At 41.1% G+C, this 16,202-nt stretch overlaps 2 protein-coding genes across 12 annotated transcripts in view; one reads left to right on the top strand and one right to left on the bottom strand.

The window, feature by feature from the left end:
- The window catches only part of ARMC3 (armadillo repeat containing 3), a 57,379-nt gene extending 43,479 nt beyond the window's left edge, over positions 1-13,900 (top strand). For 8 of the 9 annotated variants that reach the window (XM_079947840.1, XM_079947841.1, XM_079947839.1 and 5 more), the window contains 8 exons: positions 321-457; positions 1,169-1,337; positions 1,970-2,070; positions 3,593-3,709; positions 5,454-5,537; positions 8,312-8,512; positions 9,364-9,526; positions 11,165-13,900. In XM_079947840.1, the coding sequence (XP_079803966.1) occupies positions 321-457; positions 1,169-1,337; positions 1,970-2,070; positions 3,593-3,709; positions 5,454-5,537; positions 8,312-8,512; positions 9,364-9,526; positions 11,165-11,374 (1,182 nt within the window). In that variant the 3' untranslated portion in view covers positions 11,375-13,900. The remainder of the gene's footprint in view (positions 1-320; positions 458-1,168; positions 1,338-1,969; positions 2,071-3,592; positions 3,710-5,453; positions 5,538-8,311; positions 8,513-9,363; positions 9,527-11,164) is intronic. The other variant, XM_079947842.1, reaches the window with a different exon arrangement.
- Positions 1-16,202, bottom strand: part of PIP4K2A (phosphatidylinositol-5-phosphate 4-kinase type 2 alpha) — a 178,424-nt gene that overhangs the window by 137,439 nt on the left and 24,783 nt on the right. The gene's annotated exons all lie outside the window — the stretch shown is intronic.

Genomic DNA, 16,202 nt, shown 5'->3' with positions numbered 1-16,202 from the left:
ATAATAGCTTCATATTGAAGCATATGCTTTGTATACAGAAGATCCCATGTTCAATCTCTGGTTTCTTCATTTGAGGGATATCAATGGAGCCTCACCAGGTACTGGTGTTTTATTGCAATTGTATTCTTCAGCATGCTCTTGACACAATTAATACACTACTGGTGGTGGATTTATTCTGCTTCAGTTTGTTCTGAGAAGCAAACACAGTGCAGACATAACCTTCATTTTTCAGCCTAGAGTGTTGCCAAGTGCTGACAATATTCCTACTGAATGTATCCTTTGACAAGCAAGCAAGCAATATATCTTTTTTTCTTTTTTAGTTACGGAATTCAGGAGGGCTTGACCCTCTTATTAAGCTCCTATATTCTAAACATGATGAAGTCCGAAGAAATGCCTGTTGGGCTGTTATGGTTTGTGCAGCTGATGATCCAACCGCTGCTGCAATGACCAGGCTAGGGTGAGTAGTAGGAATCCCAGAGTGACTGTTAATGGTGACTGCAAAACTTGTAATCAAGAATTTACAAGTGTGTGTAATGCTCCTGTTCAGGGTTCTAGTCAGCTGGCCATGCCCTTCTTCAGGATACTCCATTACATTCTCTCTTCCCTTAGTTTACATTTCCCTCCTACCAACAACCAGCATTATGTGCCTGAACATGCTCAGTCTTAATGGTTTTTCATTCTGCCTGCATATCCCCCCTCTTTCACACCCACAGAAGTTTTTTTCTCCTGAATTCTTTTTTTACTTCTACAAACCTTGGCAGTTTTGCAAGCCTCCTGATAACCACCTCCATGTGTACAGGTAATGCTGTTTTGACTACATAAGGATCCCTGCTCTGAGAATTTCACTATTGTACATAGAGATGTATTTTTAATTTCTTAAATTCTGATTGAGATAAATGATTTCACAGCTTATTCAGGCACAGTTTAGCACCACTGTGACTGTTATACAGTGGTCTTACTATACAGAGAACTAGAAAAGGCTTAGTTCTACTATACAGAGAACTAAAACAGACATAACTAATTGCAGAATGAGTCTCTTTGCCATAACAGATCAGACTAGATCAGATCAGATATTAATAGGCATTATATCATAGTAGAATAAGATTTTTTTTTAATGGGTTAGAGTACAAAGAACCCTTTTTATTGTGTACTTGTGTTTCTGGAACAGTGCTTTAGATATCCTTGAAGAAATTAACCTGTCCATTGGGCGCAAAAACAACTTCAGTGATGCAGCTTTGGATAAAATACTTGATCACAACCTTCCACAGAAATATAGCCAAATGGGTTTTTTAACATCCAGCAACATAATAACAGATGGGTTCTATGACTTTGGACAGGTAAGTTTACTTTAAGTATGTTAAAATCTTCAGAGGGCAATTGCCCATCTTCTTGCTCTATTTATAAACCCTGTGTATCAATAATGCCCCAAATCTTTTGCAAGCTAAGACTTCACATACATGAAACAACCCAACAACTTTCATTAGCAGATGGGCTGGCAAGTTGCAATGCAGTGAGGCATAAAAAATGACAACTACCCAGCTTCAATTGCAGCCAATTGCAGCTCAAATGACAGCACAAGGTGTAGGGAGGGGATGCATGAGGCAGTCAGTCTTGGTTGGCAGCCATTTATGGCAGTATGCTGAGAAAAACCCACTTCAGGACTGATACTCATTCTAGCTCTGACCTTGGTGGACCTTAGGATTCTATTAAAATATAAATTAGAGCTTACAAACCCTAAAGTCTGCTATGCCTGCTCCAGTCAGGGTTGTACCTAGGGGTTTTTAGGTTGGCCCCCTTTGGCTTGGAGTGGCTAGGAGCCCATCTGTCCGCACACTCCCAAGCCAATCCTCTGCTGCTCTGAGCAGCTGGGCAAGATTAACCGTTTTGGTGGCTCACCTAGAGACAGTCGAGTTTCCTTGAAACCTTTGTTGACTTACATCTTGTGCTTCATTCTAATCTTCCTACATAGGTAAAACCGGGTGTAAAACTACTGTCACTGGAGGAACTCAGTGCTCAGCAGCTTAATGATCGCCGTGCTATAATCTTAGTAAATTCTAAAACACCAGAACTGTGAGTCTGTTAAACACTACTCTGACCTGTATTGCATGTTACATGAGATTGAGGACCCTGCAAAAAAGATTTCTGGGAGATGTTCACGGGGGGGGGGGGGGGCGCAGTTGTAGGGAGGGGAAATCAGCAAACATCCCCTTCCTTCCTCTTCCATTAGCAAACCTATCTGAATCAAGAGCCTTTGCACTCACAGAAGGCTACCAACTATCTACAGTTTGTGGATAATTTTGGTTTTATCACTTTTAATTATGCTAGGAATTTAGGAAGCTGTCACATCACATTTTAGTCAAAGCATTGTTGTGCATTGGGGTTTTTTTTAAGCAACTTTCTCAACACCTGCAGTTTAAGTTGAAGCTATCTTGCAAACAAAAGAAAATGTCCACGGAAAGACTGAAAATAGGAACAGGAATACATAGAAGTGGAAAAGATAAGAAAGAAAACACACAACCCAAAAAGGAAAAAAGTGAATAGAATGGCAGGGGTACTGTCTAAAAGACCATGACAAGAAAGGAATGCCTCTAGTTGCATCCCTCTTTGAAGGTTACGCACATCCTCAGTCCAGTCCCATGTACTTCAACAGGCTTTTTCCTGCTGACACACCACCTATTCTTAGGATAGAGGTTGGCTAGCCTGTGTGCTGGAGCTGACTGCCAAGAGTATTTTTGTAACCCCCAATAATTTTGCTTTTAAAAACAAAACAAAAAATCTCTTCTCTTGAGGGGTCCCCAGGTGACACCCCCGCATTTGTTCAGCAACCCAAAAATTGGGTGCCTCTAACTTGATTTACTTTGAAAGAGGCTTCTTCTCCTTCTGTCACAGCACCACTCCCTCTTTCCTGTGCTCAGGGGCCTTCTTGTAATACCAACTGTTGCAAATAGGGCTTAGAGCCCAGGAAGGAATACTTCTTCATTTTTCATGACCAGTTACATCTCCTCTCCCTGTCCAGATGCCAGCAGCTAAGTCCCCTCCATGGTGGGGACTCGTGGGGTGTTAGCTCTAGGCTGAGGACGCAGAGGGGTGGGGAAGAAGCAGGGTGCCCTGGGACAGAGGGAGGCGTCTTACATGTGCTCTCACATGACGGTGATGGAGCAGGCTGGGGAGGATCAGCATAGCCAATTTTTTGGGCAGGGCTCCCCAAAATATTTTGGGGGAGGCTGAAAGGATCTGGGCTCCTTTGAATTGGCACCTTTGAAGGGGCCGTCTAAATGTAGTGTGCATACTTGCCTGCGATGTGTGTGTGGTCTGTACATGTGCTGTAAATGTGGCGAGGGTTTGTGTGCACATGCACATCTGTGTAAAGGAGTGGCTGTTGGCCATTTTGGCCATATCTACAGCAGGAGTGTGGCCCATTGATTGAAAAAGGGTAGGCATCCCTGTCTTCAGGCATGCTCCTTCGCTCCCCGTGTGATACATACTTCTACTTTTTTGTACAGATTATATTTTATTCTGTTATGTAGGCAAAATACTTATTTGTCTGATATTATGGTGTGCAGCAACAGCATAGCATCCTTTATTGTTCCAGTGAACTCACAGCTCCTCCTGTTGCAACAGATGAAAAATCACCACAAGATTTTCTTAGCAGCCGAGTTACAACCTCCAGCAGTAGTACTAACAGAAAAATTAGTAGAGAAAGAGCTAGGTATGTATTTGAGCTTTGGAATCACAGTTTCCCTCTGGGTGTAATTCTAAACTTGATGAAAACTGTTCTGAATTAGGTGAAAATGAGTATGTTTAGACCAACCAAATATGCATCTCCCTGGTCAGCATTTGAAACCAGAACAAGGAAGTAAAATTTGAAAATTCATTCAATTCATTCATTCATTGCATTTATATACCACCTTCCTGCCAAGGCATGCAGGGCAGTCTGCAGTTTTAAAGGACTGAAACTAATCATACAACATTTAAACACCATTTATCCAAAATCTGTGCTAAGCAGAGGAAACCCTTATAAATTGCATGCAACAGTATAAGCGAGATCTACCAACCCAAATGTAATAAGGACAAAATATATATGACATCCAACCCCCCAATAAATATTTCACAATCCCTGTGGTTCCCTTCATGAATTCTTGATTCCGCAGATATAGTCCTTCTGATTTCCCACATCTAATGTAATCGCTTAAGACAACTGCACAACATGATTTATATACAATAATATACATTATAATGAAAGAAGTGTGAAATAACAATGCCATCAACAGTCATGTATATTTCCCCCAATGCAGATCTGCATTCAAGTATGAAAAACTTTATCTCTGTTCCTTATTGCCAGTAACATCTGGTTTTGATTGCTACTGACTATATGCTTCTCTCCGGGTGTAAAAAGCCAGTCTTCTAATTTTTATATTTGATTTAAAATGTCCAGTGAATTAATAGGGTTGGATCCAATCTAAGGTCACAATCCTATACAACAGGGGTGGCAGATCTGTGGCTTTCTAGATAACAATGGACTCCCATCAGCCCTAGCAAGCATGGTCAACGGTTAGGGATGATGGAAGTTGTAGGTCAGCAACCCTAGAAGGGCCACAGGTTCCATACTCTCTTACCTGGAAATAAATCCCATTGAACTTAGTGGAGTTTACTACTGAGCAGACATGTATAATGTTGCACTGTTTTGCACAGAAATCAATGTAATAGTTCCCGTTTAAATCAATGAACTTGTTCATCATTAATAACTTTTTATATTGATTTCAGTAGGAACTAAGTGCAACTAAATTAGTCTGGATCCAGTTCATTGTAAATAAGTATTTATTCTGCTATTGTAATTGGTAATAAGTTAATGCTTTTTCTGTTTTTGTTTATTTGCTTGCTTGCTTGCTTGCTTGCTTGCTTGGTATTTAAGAAAGGGGGGGGGGATAAGGTTAAATACAGGGAAGAAGCATTTTATTAACCAGCATGCTAATTTACTAGCAGCTGGCCACCTTGAATGCATTCCTTATGAAGGTGCTACCAATGGCAGAGCTTCATGCTCCGGCACGGGGGGGGGGGGGGCGGACTGCCCCCGGTGAGCAGGCATGGGCTGTGGTGCGCGTCCTGGAGAGTGGTGCACTGCCTGTGGGGGCATGGCGCCCAGCGCAGGCAGGGGGCAGCTGCGATGGCACCCCACCAGGATCGCGCTGCGGGTGGTGGTGCACTCCCCCACCCCCTCTTCCTCCACCAGTGGGCGCTACTCTCCATTTTCAGTCTCTTTGTTAGTATTAGTGTTAGTGTTCCACAGTGAACCATATACTTTTTATTTTGCCTTTGGCTTTGTCTGAGGATAACCTAGAGGTTTTTAACATCACTGCCACTGCCCTCTATGCAATGTGTGCACAACACCCTAAGAATGCCTATGCCTTGTAGAAGTCAAGGAGAAATGGGAAATTACTTTGTAATTTCTATAGCTCAGTCGAGGAGAAGGAGAAGCCAGAATCTCCAGGACGGTCTTCTTCAGTCAGTAAAGGAAGTGGTAGAGAGAAAGGATCGAGGTACTTTTATTCTTAAGAGTTTCTTATTCTTATTAAGTGTAGAAGCTTGAGACTATAATTATTATTGTTGTTGTTGTTGTTGTTGTTGTTGTTGTTGTTGTTGTTGTTACTACTACTACTATTTAGTTATCCTATAGCACCATTCATATACATGGTGCTTTATAAAGATTATACCCCAAGGGGCTTCCAATCTAAAAAAAAGACAAAGGGAAGGGGAGAGAAATGGAGCCAAGGGATAAGCACGGGTAAAATATATGATTACACATAATAAAAACAAGTTTCTACAACCACTCAGAAATCCAGGCAGTTCTTTCAGATTCTTCCAAATACATATTCTATATGTACTAATTTTGTTTTTATTCTAAGATACCATATTGGTTTATTTTAGCAGATGTTAGATTGGCAGGGTGGGCTAACAGCACTGTATAAAAAGCCTTTGATGTCTATGTCCCTAGCACTTAAGGTCATGATGTATCCTTTACTGGGGATCACAGTTGCATAGAAAGCAGAGCATTCCCAAAGTTTATATAGGACTAAGTCCTTATTTTGGCTAGAAGTAGGTAATCCTCCCCAAGCTCACTAGCAAGATTCAGACACTAACAGTGCAATCCTATTGATGACCACTCAGAGAAGTAAGTTAATAAAATGTCAATGAGACTTGCTATCAGGTAACCGTGTCTAGGGTTGCAGCATAAATCTAGGAGGAAGGATGAATGCAGGCTGTGCAGAGAAACAGATCTATGTTTGTGTTTGGTGGCTTTAGAGTAGCTTTCTTTGTGTCAATCCAGCAAAACAGCTTTATTGATTATTTTGTTGTTGTTCCACTGCTGTTTGATTTCTTTTTATTTTAGGTTGCTTTGGGTTTTTTGCTTCCTTTTAAGTTTCCTGCTTTTTAAAAGGAAAGCCTTTGGATTCATGGAAGTATTGTTTTTAAAACATCAGTGTCTATACAGGACCCAATTCAGCTCCTTTAAAGTACGCTTATGCAGCTGACTTCACCAGTTAAAGCCTCATATTCTGGGATTTCCAAAATGTTAGCATTTCCCAACAGGCAGGGTATCTATCACAAATGAATTTTGGTCAAATTCTGGGTCAGATGTGAAGGCTGCTTCCACAATGGACATGATGCACACATTTTGTCCCCAGTGTGATCTTTTGGAAATTTATGAAAGTGGCTGAACAGAGTGTGTAACAGCTGTCTTGAATTATGATACCGATAATACAGCTATCACAGGAGTAATTCACACAGTATTTCTCCCGATTATTGAGGTCCCACATTTTCCACTCGTCTGTCAACAATATATGCAGATGGTTAAAACCATACCTGGCCACACTTGTGCTCATGATCACACAGAATAACAAACATGTGACTCATAGGATAAATGGAAACAGCTGGCAGCAATTTTTGTTAATTTGGTTGCAGTTTTTCCAGGTCCCTTTAATCCCAGGAACTGCAGTTAGTGGCTCTATCTGCCTATCACCCAGCTAACAGAGATCTTTCCGCATCTTGTTCTAAAGATGGCTTGGGACTACTTGCATATTTGGTGGGTTCATGTTTGCTAGTTTCTGCAAACAGACTCTTTAATTCTTTAATTTTTAACAGATGCCTTTTCTGCCCATAGGCCTTCAAAGCACCTAACAAATTGTTTAAAACCCATAAAAATACATAGCAGTAAAATTAAATTAATAAACTGAATACAGCAGCCCATCAAATATAAAAAGACAGTAGCAAGTAAAAATAAACTATCAAGGCCAGAGCTCTGATGAAATAAAATATTGTCTTAAGTCTGCCTTAAAGCATCCTGGATTATTTAAACAAAAAGGCTAACACTAGCTGATCTCAGCTTCACTTTTAAGCTGCAAAGGGAAGGCACTCTTCTGAACTCACAAATGTGAGAAAGGAAGGATAATATATAATAAAGATATCCTCCTAGCATCTAATCACATACGAACAGCAACTGCATGCTGGAAAGCCTGTTTTGTGGAGGTAATGCAAACCTCAGGTGACAAGGATTTCCACAGTCTTGGTGTCTCTGGTGACATGATGCTGCCCTGTGCTAGTGCCATCCTAGTACTATCAGTAGTAGGATGCAAAATAGGGCTCTATCTATACTTAGAAAGTAGACAGGTTCATATGGGAAAAGGCCAATCAAGGAAATAACATAGGATCTTAGCCGTTTTGCAGTGGTGGTGGTGGTGGAATGCCTTTCCAGAAAAGGGGGGGGGCCTTTGTAAAGGTAAAGGTACCCCTGACTGTTAGGTCCAGTTGTGGCCGACTCTGGGGTTGCGGCGCTCATCTCGCTTTATTGGCTGAGGGAGCCAGCATACAGCTTCCGGGTCATGTGGCCAGCATGACTAAGCCGCTTCTGGCGAACCACAGCAGCGCACGGAAAGGCCTTTTACCTTCCCGCTGGAGTGGTACCTATTTATCTACTTGCACTTTGACGTGCTTTCGAACTGCTAGGTTGGCAGGAGCTGGGACCGAACAATGGGAGCTCACCCCGTTGTGGGGATTCGAACCGCCTACCTTCTGATCGGCAAGCCCTAGGCTCTGTGGTTTAGACCACAGCGCCACCTGCGTCCCGGGGGCCTTTTGAATATAAGGCTAGGTGTTGTGTCATTGAAAAGAGACAGGGAATTCTAATCTAATGGTGATTAAAGCACCTTGGGTAGAGAGAGAATATATCTTTCTTTAAGCTGACATACCTGTTTACTTTAACTTAAATCAGAGCATGTGGGAAGCATTCCTAATACCCCTGTGCTTTTTGCAAAAGAAAAGGGAAAGGGAAAAAGGAAGAAGAAAAACCCAAAGAAGAAGAACCGGAGCCAGTGATGCCTAAAATAGTCGAAGAAGTTCCTCTAAAGGCCTTATGGTATCCCCCTGTTGATTCCATCTTGGTGGATTACATTACTGAGGTTTCCAAAACAATTCTCCCACTACCAACCACGAAAGAACAGGTTGTAGCCCTTGCGCAGTGAGTACCAGGACAATGTCTTTTCTGTGAATTCAAAGTAAATATTTTAAAGGATTGATTTAGAAATCTACTGAATATAGTCCCCATTTTGACCTGCTTTCCTTTATCAACCCTTCAGAGAGTTTGTCTCTGTTTACTCAGGATTGTGAGTCCTTTTGGTCACACATTCTTTGCAGAACAGACTTAAGACAGCTTTCAATTTCATGTAATTGAAAGGTAAAATAGGACTGACAAATAATAAAAGGAATAGTCTTTTAAAGCCTAAACGATACAAAGGTGCTTAAAAAAAAAAGTTCCAACATTCAGGAAGGGTTTTAAAGGTTGAAAATACAAATGTATTTTTATGGTTTTCCTGGAAATTGACACAGCCCAAAATTGACACAGCTGAGGGAGTTTCAACACCGACGCATCACCTCATGAAAGACTGAACTCCTTGTAGTGCCAGCTTAATCTCCAGTTGTGACAGCTTGTGGAGCAAGAACCTTCCCAGAGGTTCTGAGGTAGCTAACTGGTTAATATGGGAACAGATACCCTTATTTATATCTGTACTGTAGATGATTTTTTCTTCCTCATACTTATTTTTTATTATTTAAAAGGATCTAAGCGCTGTAGGAAAAAAGATCAGCTCCTACTCACAAGCCTTGAGAGATCACGTAGAGTCAGCAAAGCAGATAAGAACTGGAAGGGGAATGTGTACATCTTTGAAAGTTATTGAGATGGATAATGAAATATAACATATTTAAACACCACTTAAGGTTTAAAGTGATCTTTTGTAGAAACAGTGCTAGTATTAAACCTGATTAAATATTATGACAATTGTTAATTTAAGTCACTATTGGATTTTAAAACAGGTTTGTTGCAGAAAAGATGGGTGGTCCAATCGAAACTGACAAATTGCATGAATTCAGCTGGGAGCTTCATATAAGTGAAATTGAATATGAACTGAAATGCAATGTCGTGCCTATTGGGAAGATCAACAAAGGCACCTTCTACCATAGGGCCTTGCTTTTCAAGGTAAAGTCAATTACACAGCCAGATACAAGTTTCATTTTAATAGCACACAGCATATGCTAATGTATATCAACTTCAACATATCCTTGCTGTAGTGTTATTCAAACCTTATTTATTTGTGTACTTAAGTCATTTTGTGTTTGGTTAGTATTGATTTCTCATCAAGCAAAGACACACAGTCCTATTCTGTAAGCACCATTTAAAATCATCAAGTGTGAGTGATGTTAATACACTGCTGTATTAAAAGCAAAATAATACAAATGACCATGTTGATGACTGGTGCAGCACTGTGAGTTATCATCTCAGCTATATATTACTGCAATATGTTATATGTGGAGCTGCCTCTGAAGATAGTTCAGAATTCAGCAGCCAGGTTGCTCACTGGGGCAAGGTTTGAGCATATACAGTCATGCCTCATGTTACGTTTTTTCAGGTTGTGTCCCGCAGCGGCCTGGAAGTACCAGAAAGAGTTACTTCTGGGTTTCGCTGCTCGCGCATGCGCAGAAGCGCTAAATTGTGCTTCACGCATGCGCACAAGCGCCAAATCGTGCCACGCACCTGCACAGATATGGTGCTTCAGGTTGCAAGCTTTTCATGTTGCAAACGGGCCTCCGGAACGGATCCCGTTCGCAACCAGAGGTACCACTGTAATGCCAATCTTGGCCCGACCCCATTGGCTGCGGTCAGTTAGTTTCTGTCTGGGCCCAATTCAAATTGCTGCTTTTCACCTATAAAGCCTTAAATGGCTCAGGACTGCAATACCTCAAGGACCACCTCTCCCCATATGAACTGACCTGGATGCACCCTGCAGTCATCATCTGAGGCCCTTCTTTATGTGCCACCTCTGAGACAGGTCCAGAGGGTGGCAACAAAAGAACAGGCCTTTTCTGTGGTGGCTCCCTGTTTGTGGAATACTTTCCCGAGGGAGGCTCACCTGGCACATTCATTATATATCTTTAGACACCAGACAAAAACATTTTTCTTTGGCCAGGCCTCTGGCTAATTAAACAATCCATGGCCTTTTAGGCTGTGGAAGGTTATTGTTTTGTTTGTAATTATGTTAGGTATTTCTGTGTTTTTATACTGTAAACCGCCCTGTGATCCTGGGATGAAAGGTGGTATGGTATATTATTATTATTATTATTATTTCACTGATAAGCTAGACACTATTTCTTGCCTTTATACCCCTCTTTGCAGCATGGACATAACAGTACAAACCTACCTTACAGGGTTATTGTGAGGGTAGTTTCTGTGAAGTATTTTGAGCACGTAGGAAAAGCACAAGATAAATATTAAATATTTAAAAGGCTACTTTTTCTTACGAGAGATAATTCTCTCTAACAGCAATCTTAATGGTCTTGTGCTTGGGCAGTGAAATGGCAACTCCCACAGGCAAACACAATATTGAATGATTTCTCTTCAGGGTGGAAAATGCATGGTACAATCTTTCTGCTCAATCATTTTCCTCTCACTTATTTTCCTCTTTTCTCCATGTACAGTTTCCCTTTTGTAGCATGTCTTTCAAATGGTAAAGCACTATTTTAAACTGTAAGCCCTTCAGTGCACTGACCAAAAGGCAGTATGTCAATGTAATAAAAATAAAGTAAAATATATCTCTCATCTGGTTACTTCCTCCCATAGGTTCTAGCAGACAGAATTGGTGTTAGCTGCAGCTTAGTCCGTGGAGAGTACACCAGAGCATGGAATGAAGTGAAATTGGTTGATGATTCTCCCTTGGGAATACCTGGACTTCTGCTTCCCCCTCAAGTATATATTGTAGATCTCATGTACCAGCCAGGCAATCTAATGAAAGAAGGCAGTCCAGAGGCAGATCGCTATGGACGTATTTAATTATATTTCCAGAGCTCTTTGAAACCAAAAGCTGCTTGTTCGTAAAGCTAATTAACACAGAGAGGTTTGTAGGGCTCATTTTCAAAGATGGGCTGGGTGCCAACTGCAGCACCTTTACATGAACTGATGAATCTAGATAGGCGAGCTGGGTCTTTTGTTTTACTACATGGAGATTCTGTCTTAGCAAAATATTTGGGGAGTGCACAGAATTTCATTAAAAGTTTTGCTTATATTTTCATCATATTTTATTTATTTTAGTCTTTTGGAATAAAATGCAGATACCAGAAATTTGAAGTGGGGGCTTTATTCTTTATAGGTTACGTTTTAAAATTTTACAGCTTACAAGGACATTTGCTGTCACTTTTCCATTTGAATGTGGGCAGCACAGCAGTCCCTGTATGATATCTTATTTTGGCCATGTATTCATGGGGGAGAAGGCTATCCGTGGCTACTAGCCATGATGACTATACTCTTACCTCCACATTCAGAGGCAGAAATGCTTCTGAGTACTAGTTTCTGGAAACCACGGGAGAGGAGGGTGCTCTTGTGCTCATGTTCTACTCCCTGGTTTCCCACAGGCATCTAGCTTGCCACTGTGAGAACAGGATGCTGGATAAGATGGGCCATTGGCATGATCCAACAGACTATTCTTATGCATTAATAGATCTGTTCTCTTTCTTTTTTTATTTTTCAATATTCATCAACGATAATGACATAAAACTGAAGTATAATAAATAAATAGACAATCATAGGGCCAAACTAGATGTGATGGGGCAGCCGTGAGTGTTTTTCCCTGTTCATGTGTAAAAGGGAGAGCCTGTGGAGCATGCAAGGCATAGAAGTGAAACTATCCCCACACATCCGTTTTAGTCAGCTGTGTTCTTCTGCTTGATTTACTTTTATCCCAGCATAGTTCCCATAATGCAAGTTAGCTAACTGTGGCAGGGGGATGGTAGAGCCCAGTTCAGTATAGGAGGGGAGGGTTTAGCTCCCCTACCCTGTGCTTCTTTTCATATTTTAAAAAACAGACCCACACTCATACCATTTTATATGTGAATGGGGCAGACAAATTTATAAAATAAACATGGCTGCCCCAACACATGAAGCTTGGCTGTATCTTGGCATCCAGCAGCACCCTTAAATCTACTTATAACCCTGAAGCAGGGACAGTGTGAATAGTGCCTAATAGATAGTTCACACCGAACTATCAGTTCAGAAACTCCAGCCTTACCTCGGAATGGGGTAGATCCATGGGCATAACAACTGGTTTGACTGCCTGAATTCTGGTCACTAGCTCTAGGGATGGGGGTACATATTTGATTCATTTCACATTTGTAGGGGGACCTACCTAATTTGCACTTTCTAAAACAATGTGTGAACTGAAACACAGCCATCCTTTGAAATTAGCAACATAATGTGAACAAAAGTAAAGTGTGCATAAAGTTGCATATTGCTAAAAATTACGTACAAAAATGTGTTGTCTTTGGGTAAATGGTATGCAAATGTGTAGATCAGAAGAAATTCACACTGCTGCTGAATTTTTTATAAGGACTTGTTTTCTAAAAATTCACAAACTGGTGTGGAAATGTGAAGAAGTGAACTTTAAGAGTGGAAAAACAAGAAACCAAAGTTGAGATTCACCCATCCCTACTGGCTGTTGTGGATAATATTCACCCAGCCACATAGCACAAAACAAATCAATCATTTTTTCCTTGCTTTATTTTATTTATTTTATTTATATTCCACCCCATGCCAAGGTCTCAGAGTGGCTAACACTAGTAAACTTGTGCAGAGGACCTCTAGTGCACTGGATGATTCTCTGCACTGAGGTCTCCTACTTCCCCTCGAAGACACCTAGACTTGAGCTTTGGGAAGTCTGTAGTACTGGGGTGGGGAACCTAATTTCATGCAACACAGAGAGATTGACTGGCATAGGGAGAGGGAGAGGGAGGGAGGGAGGGAGGGAGGGAGGGGGAGAGAGAGAGAGAGAGAGTCCTGCAGTACTACAACCTCCACCCACCACTAGCTCTGGCTCAGAAGTAGCCCCTGGTCATCTGTAAGTCAACGGGACCTCATAATGGAAAACCAAATGCCCCACCCATGCTGTAAGGGATGGCATTTACTGGACCTGCTGAGTGACATCTTAGGAGCAGGAGGAGATCCTTGGCTTACACTTAAGCACTTACATCCCCAGGGTATTGCTTAAAAAGCGGTCAGGACAAATATAACGCTTAAGAGGGGAGAAGAAAGAAATAGAGGGAATGAATGAACAGTGGCATGCCCAATCCTCTTGTGGCTAAGACAAATTGTGGAACCAGGATTTTTCCAACCCACTCTTAGACACGATGATAAAATTCACCCTTCATGAAATGAGTGTTTACTCCCTAAGCTTAACTTCTCCAGATGTATCAGCGTTCTCAATAATGGAATCTCAAGAGAGAGTCAGGACAAGCAGTTGGATTAAATATTCATATGAGTCTTAATCAACCCACAGAACTGAGAAAAAAAATATTGAAATGTAAATGGGAATCTGTCAGCTAGCCAGCTGCATGCGTTGCTGCACTTAGCAGAGAAACACTCCCGGCAGCCAGCCATAAATTCCTTTCTTTATTTCCTTCTGACAAGATTACATGCAGAATAAACAAAGCGACCCATCTCTCATGACACGTTGCTCTAACTGCTTTCTCTTTTCCCTCTCCCTCGAGACCAACAGAGCCAACGGCTCAGCCCCTTCCGTTTTCCCCTGTGACGTGGATCCCCCTCTCTCTGAAGCACCACTTCCTCCCCAGACTCACTATCCTCTTCTCTGTCTTCTGAGGAGGACTCAGTACTGAGCAGTGGAGATCGTTCCCTGTATCCTCTAATTCTTTCCTCCCTCGCTGCCTGCAGTTCCCTGACAGAATCTCATATCCTTTCTAAAATACTGCAATCTCTATTTGATCAAATATTGTCAGTGCAAAGTGATTTGAAAATGGGGCTTTTGAAATATCACTGTGTGCTTGAGCCATAAATACTCCTTGCATTTTTGTGCTCCCCCTTCCCAATCTGTCCTCCTGGGAAAAAGACCCAGGAGGAGGAAAGAAAAAATGTTGCGTTAATGAAAGAGCTTGAACTCCACTAATAAATCAGCAACAAAATAATCTTATGTATGTTTTAATTAATCAGATATGTCATTTTTGGATGGATGACACCGCAGAAGACTGGGTGATTTGAGGAAAAGCATTCCTTTGGTGTGCATTCCCATCCCTGCCCTGTTAGGAAGATCTTGATTTTTTAAAAGTCATTTATGCCTGATTGGTGCATGAAACATAACATACGCTTGCCCTTAAATCATTTATATTTTACTTTCTTTATGATGCCTTTGTGAATTACCTCTTTCTGCATTTGTAATTAAAGGATGTAACAGATGGCCTGGGCTTAGTTCAGGGTGATAAATCCACTAAAATAACCTACAGGAAGCCACTGTGGACAAATGATTCTTTGTCCACTGTGGTGTTCAAGATCTGTGCTACTCAAGACGTTTTGGCTAGGAAGGATGATTATAAAATAGTCTGGCACAGAGACTGGACAAATCAACAGACAAGCGGGGGTGGGGGGAAAAGACACACATACAGCAGCATAGTTGATGGGTGGATGGCATTTTTAAGGTTTTGATTAAATGAACACTTTTTTATTTCTGTGGATACTTGTTTTTAGAGATGTTTAACTTAGTAAATAAATACACATATTAAATTTTGCAAAGCTAAAATATGGATAGATAAGCCACTCGTTTTACGGGGGAAAATGAAAATAATATTCACAACACAATGGAAAAATAAATGTAAGTAGAAGAAGCTGCAATGTAGTGGAGGGAAGTCACAGGGGTAGGAAAAGATACAATATTGAAAATGGTTATAACTTGAATGTAATGTAAAGATCGTTAAAAATGTGTAACTGAATGAAAAGTAAATAAAAATGTAATTTAAATAAATAAATAAATAGTGCTAATCTACATAAAGTTAGGGTTTATGCTGGAATGACAGCACTTCCATGACAGGGTGTGTGGGTGGGTGTGAAGACAGAGAGACAGAGCCTGTTGGGTAATGGAAATATAGAAAACCAATGCCGTCTAGATGCATTATTGAGATAAATGTGCCTGAGAAGATTTGTCAGGTATAAATATGAGTGAAGGCCTCAGAATGTCCTTGCATACATAGTTAGGCTTCCTGCTGATTTCCTGTAGCTTACGCTTCATATTCACCACACTTAACAAAACAAATCAAAATTACACACCAACATATTCAGAGTTCTGCTCCAAGCTGAATACGATGAACAACATAAACATGTGAATAATCCTAGGCACATATATAAATTAGTTTTGGCTAGTCATAGAGAGCAGCAAAGAACTATGAATTGTCCCCCATCCACTGCCCATTGAGAATCCTACTCAGCTGCCTCTTCCTACCTCTCCTTCAATATGGGGTAATGGGGGGGAAAGGCTGCACATTTTTATTCTGTCTTCACAGATATAAGGACTGGAATATTATTTTTTGTTTTTTTAGAAAGAGTAAGAGTGTGATTCTTAAGATACTGAATTCTGTGCTCCAAACCTCTTTCTTCTGTGCTTTCGTACTGTGATTACACAGCCCTGCCTATAGTGGATTTATATGGAAAACAAGCGGATTTCTGTCATTTCAATTGTTAGCTGGGGTTTCATGTACCTCCGTTGGTGGGCAGAGTAGCTCAGCATGAAGCAGGAAATGTCTGAGCAGGGAGATGGCTTCCAGCCAATTGACCAGAGGTCTCAGCAAGTACTCTGTGCTTCTGGACTAGTTCATTCCTAACACCT

The sequence above is a fragment of the Podarcis cretensis genome, assembly GCF_951804945.1.
Source record: "Podarcis cretensis genome assembly, chromosome: 12".
NCBI lineage: Eukaryota > Metazoa > Chordata > Lepidosauria > Squamata > Lacertidae > Podarcis > Podarcis cretensis.
This window is presented reverse-complemented; position numbering and strand designations above follow the sequence as displayed.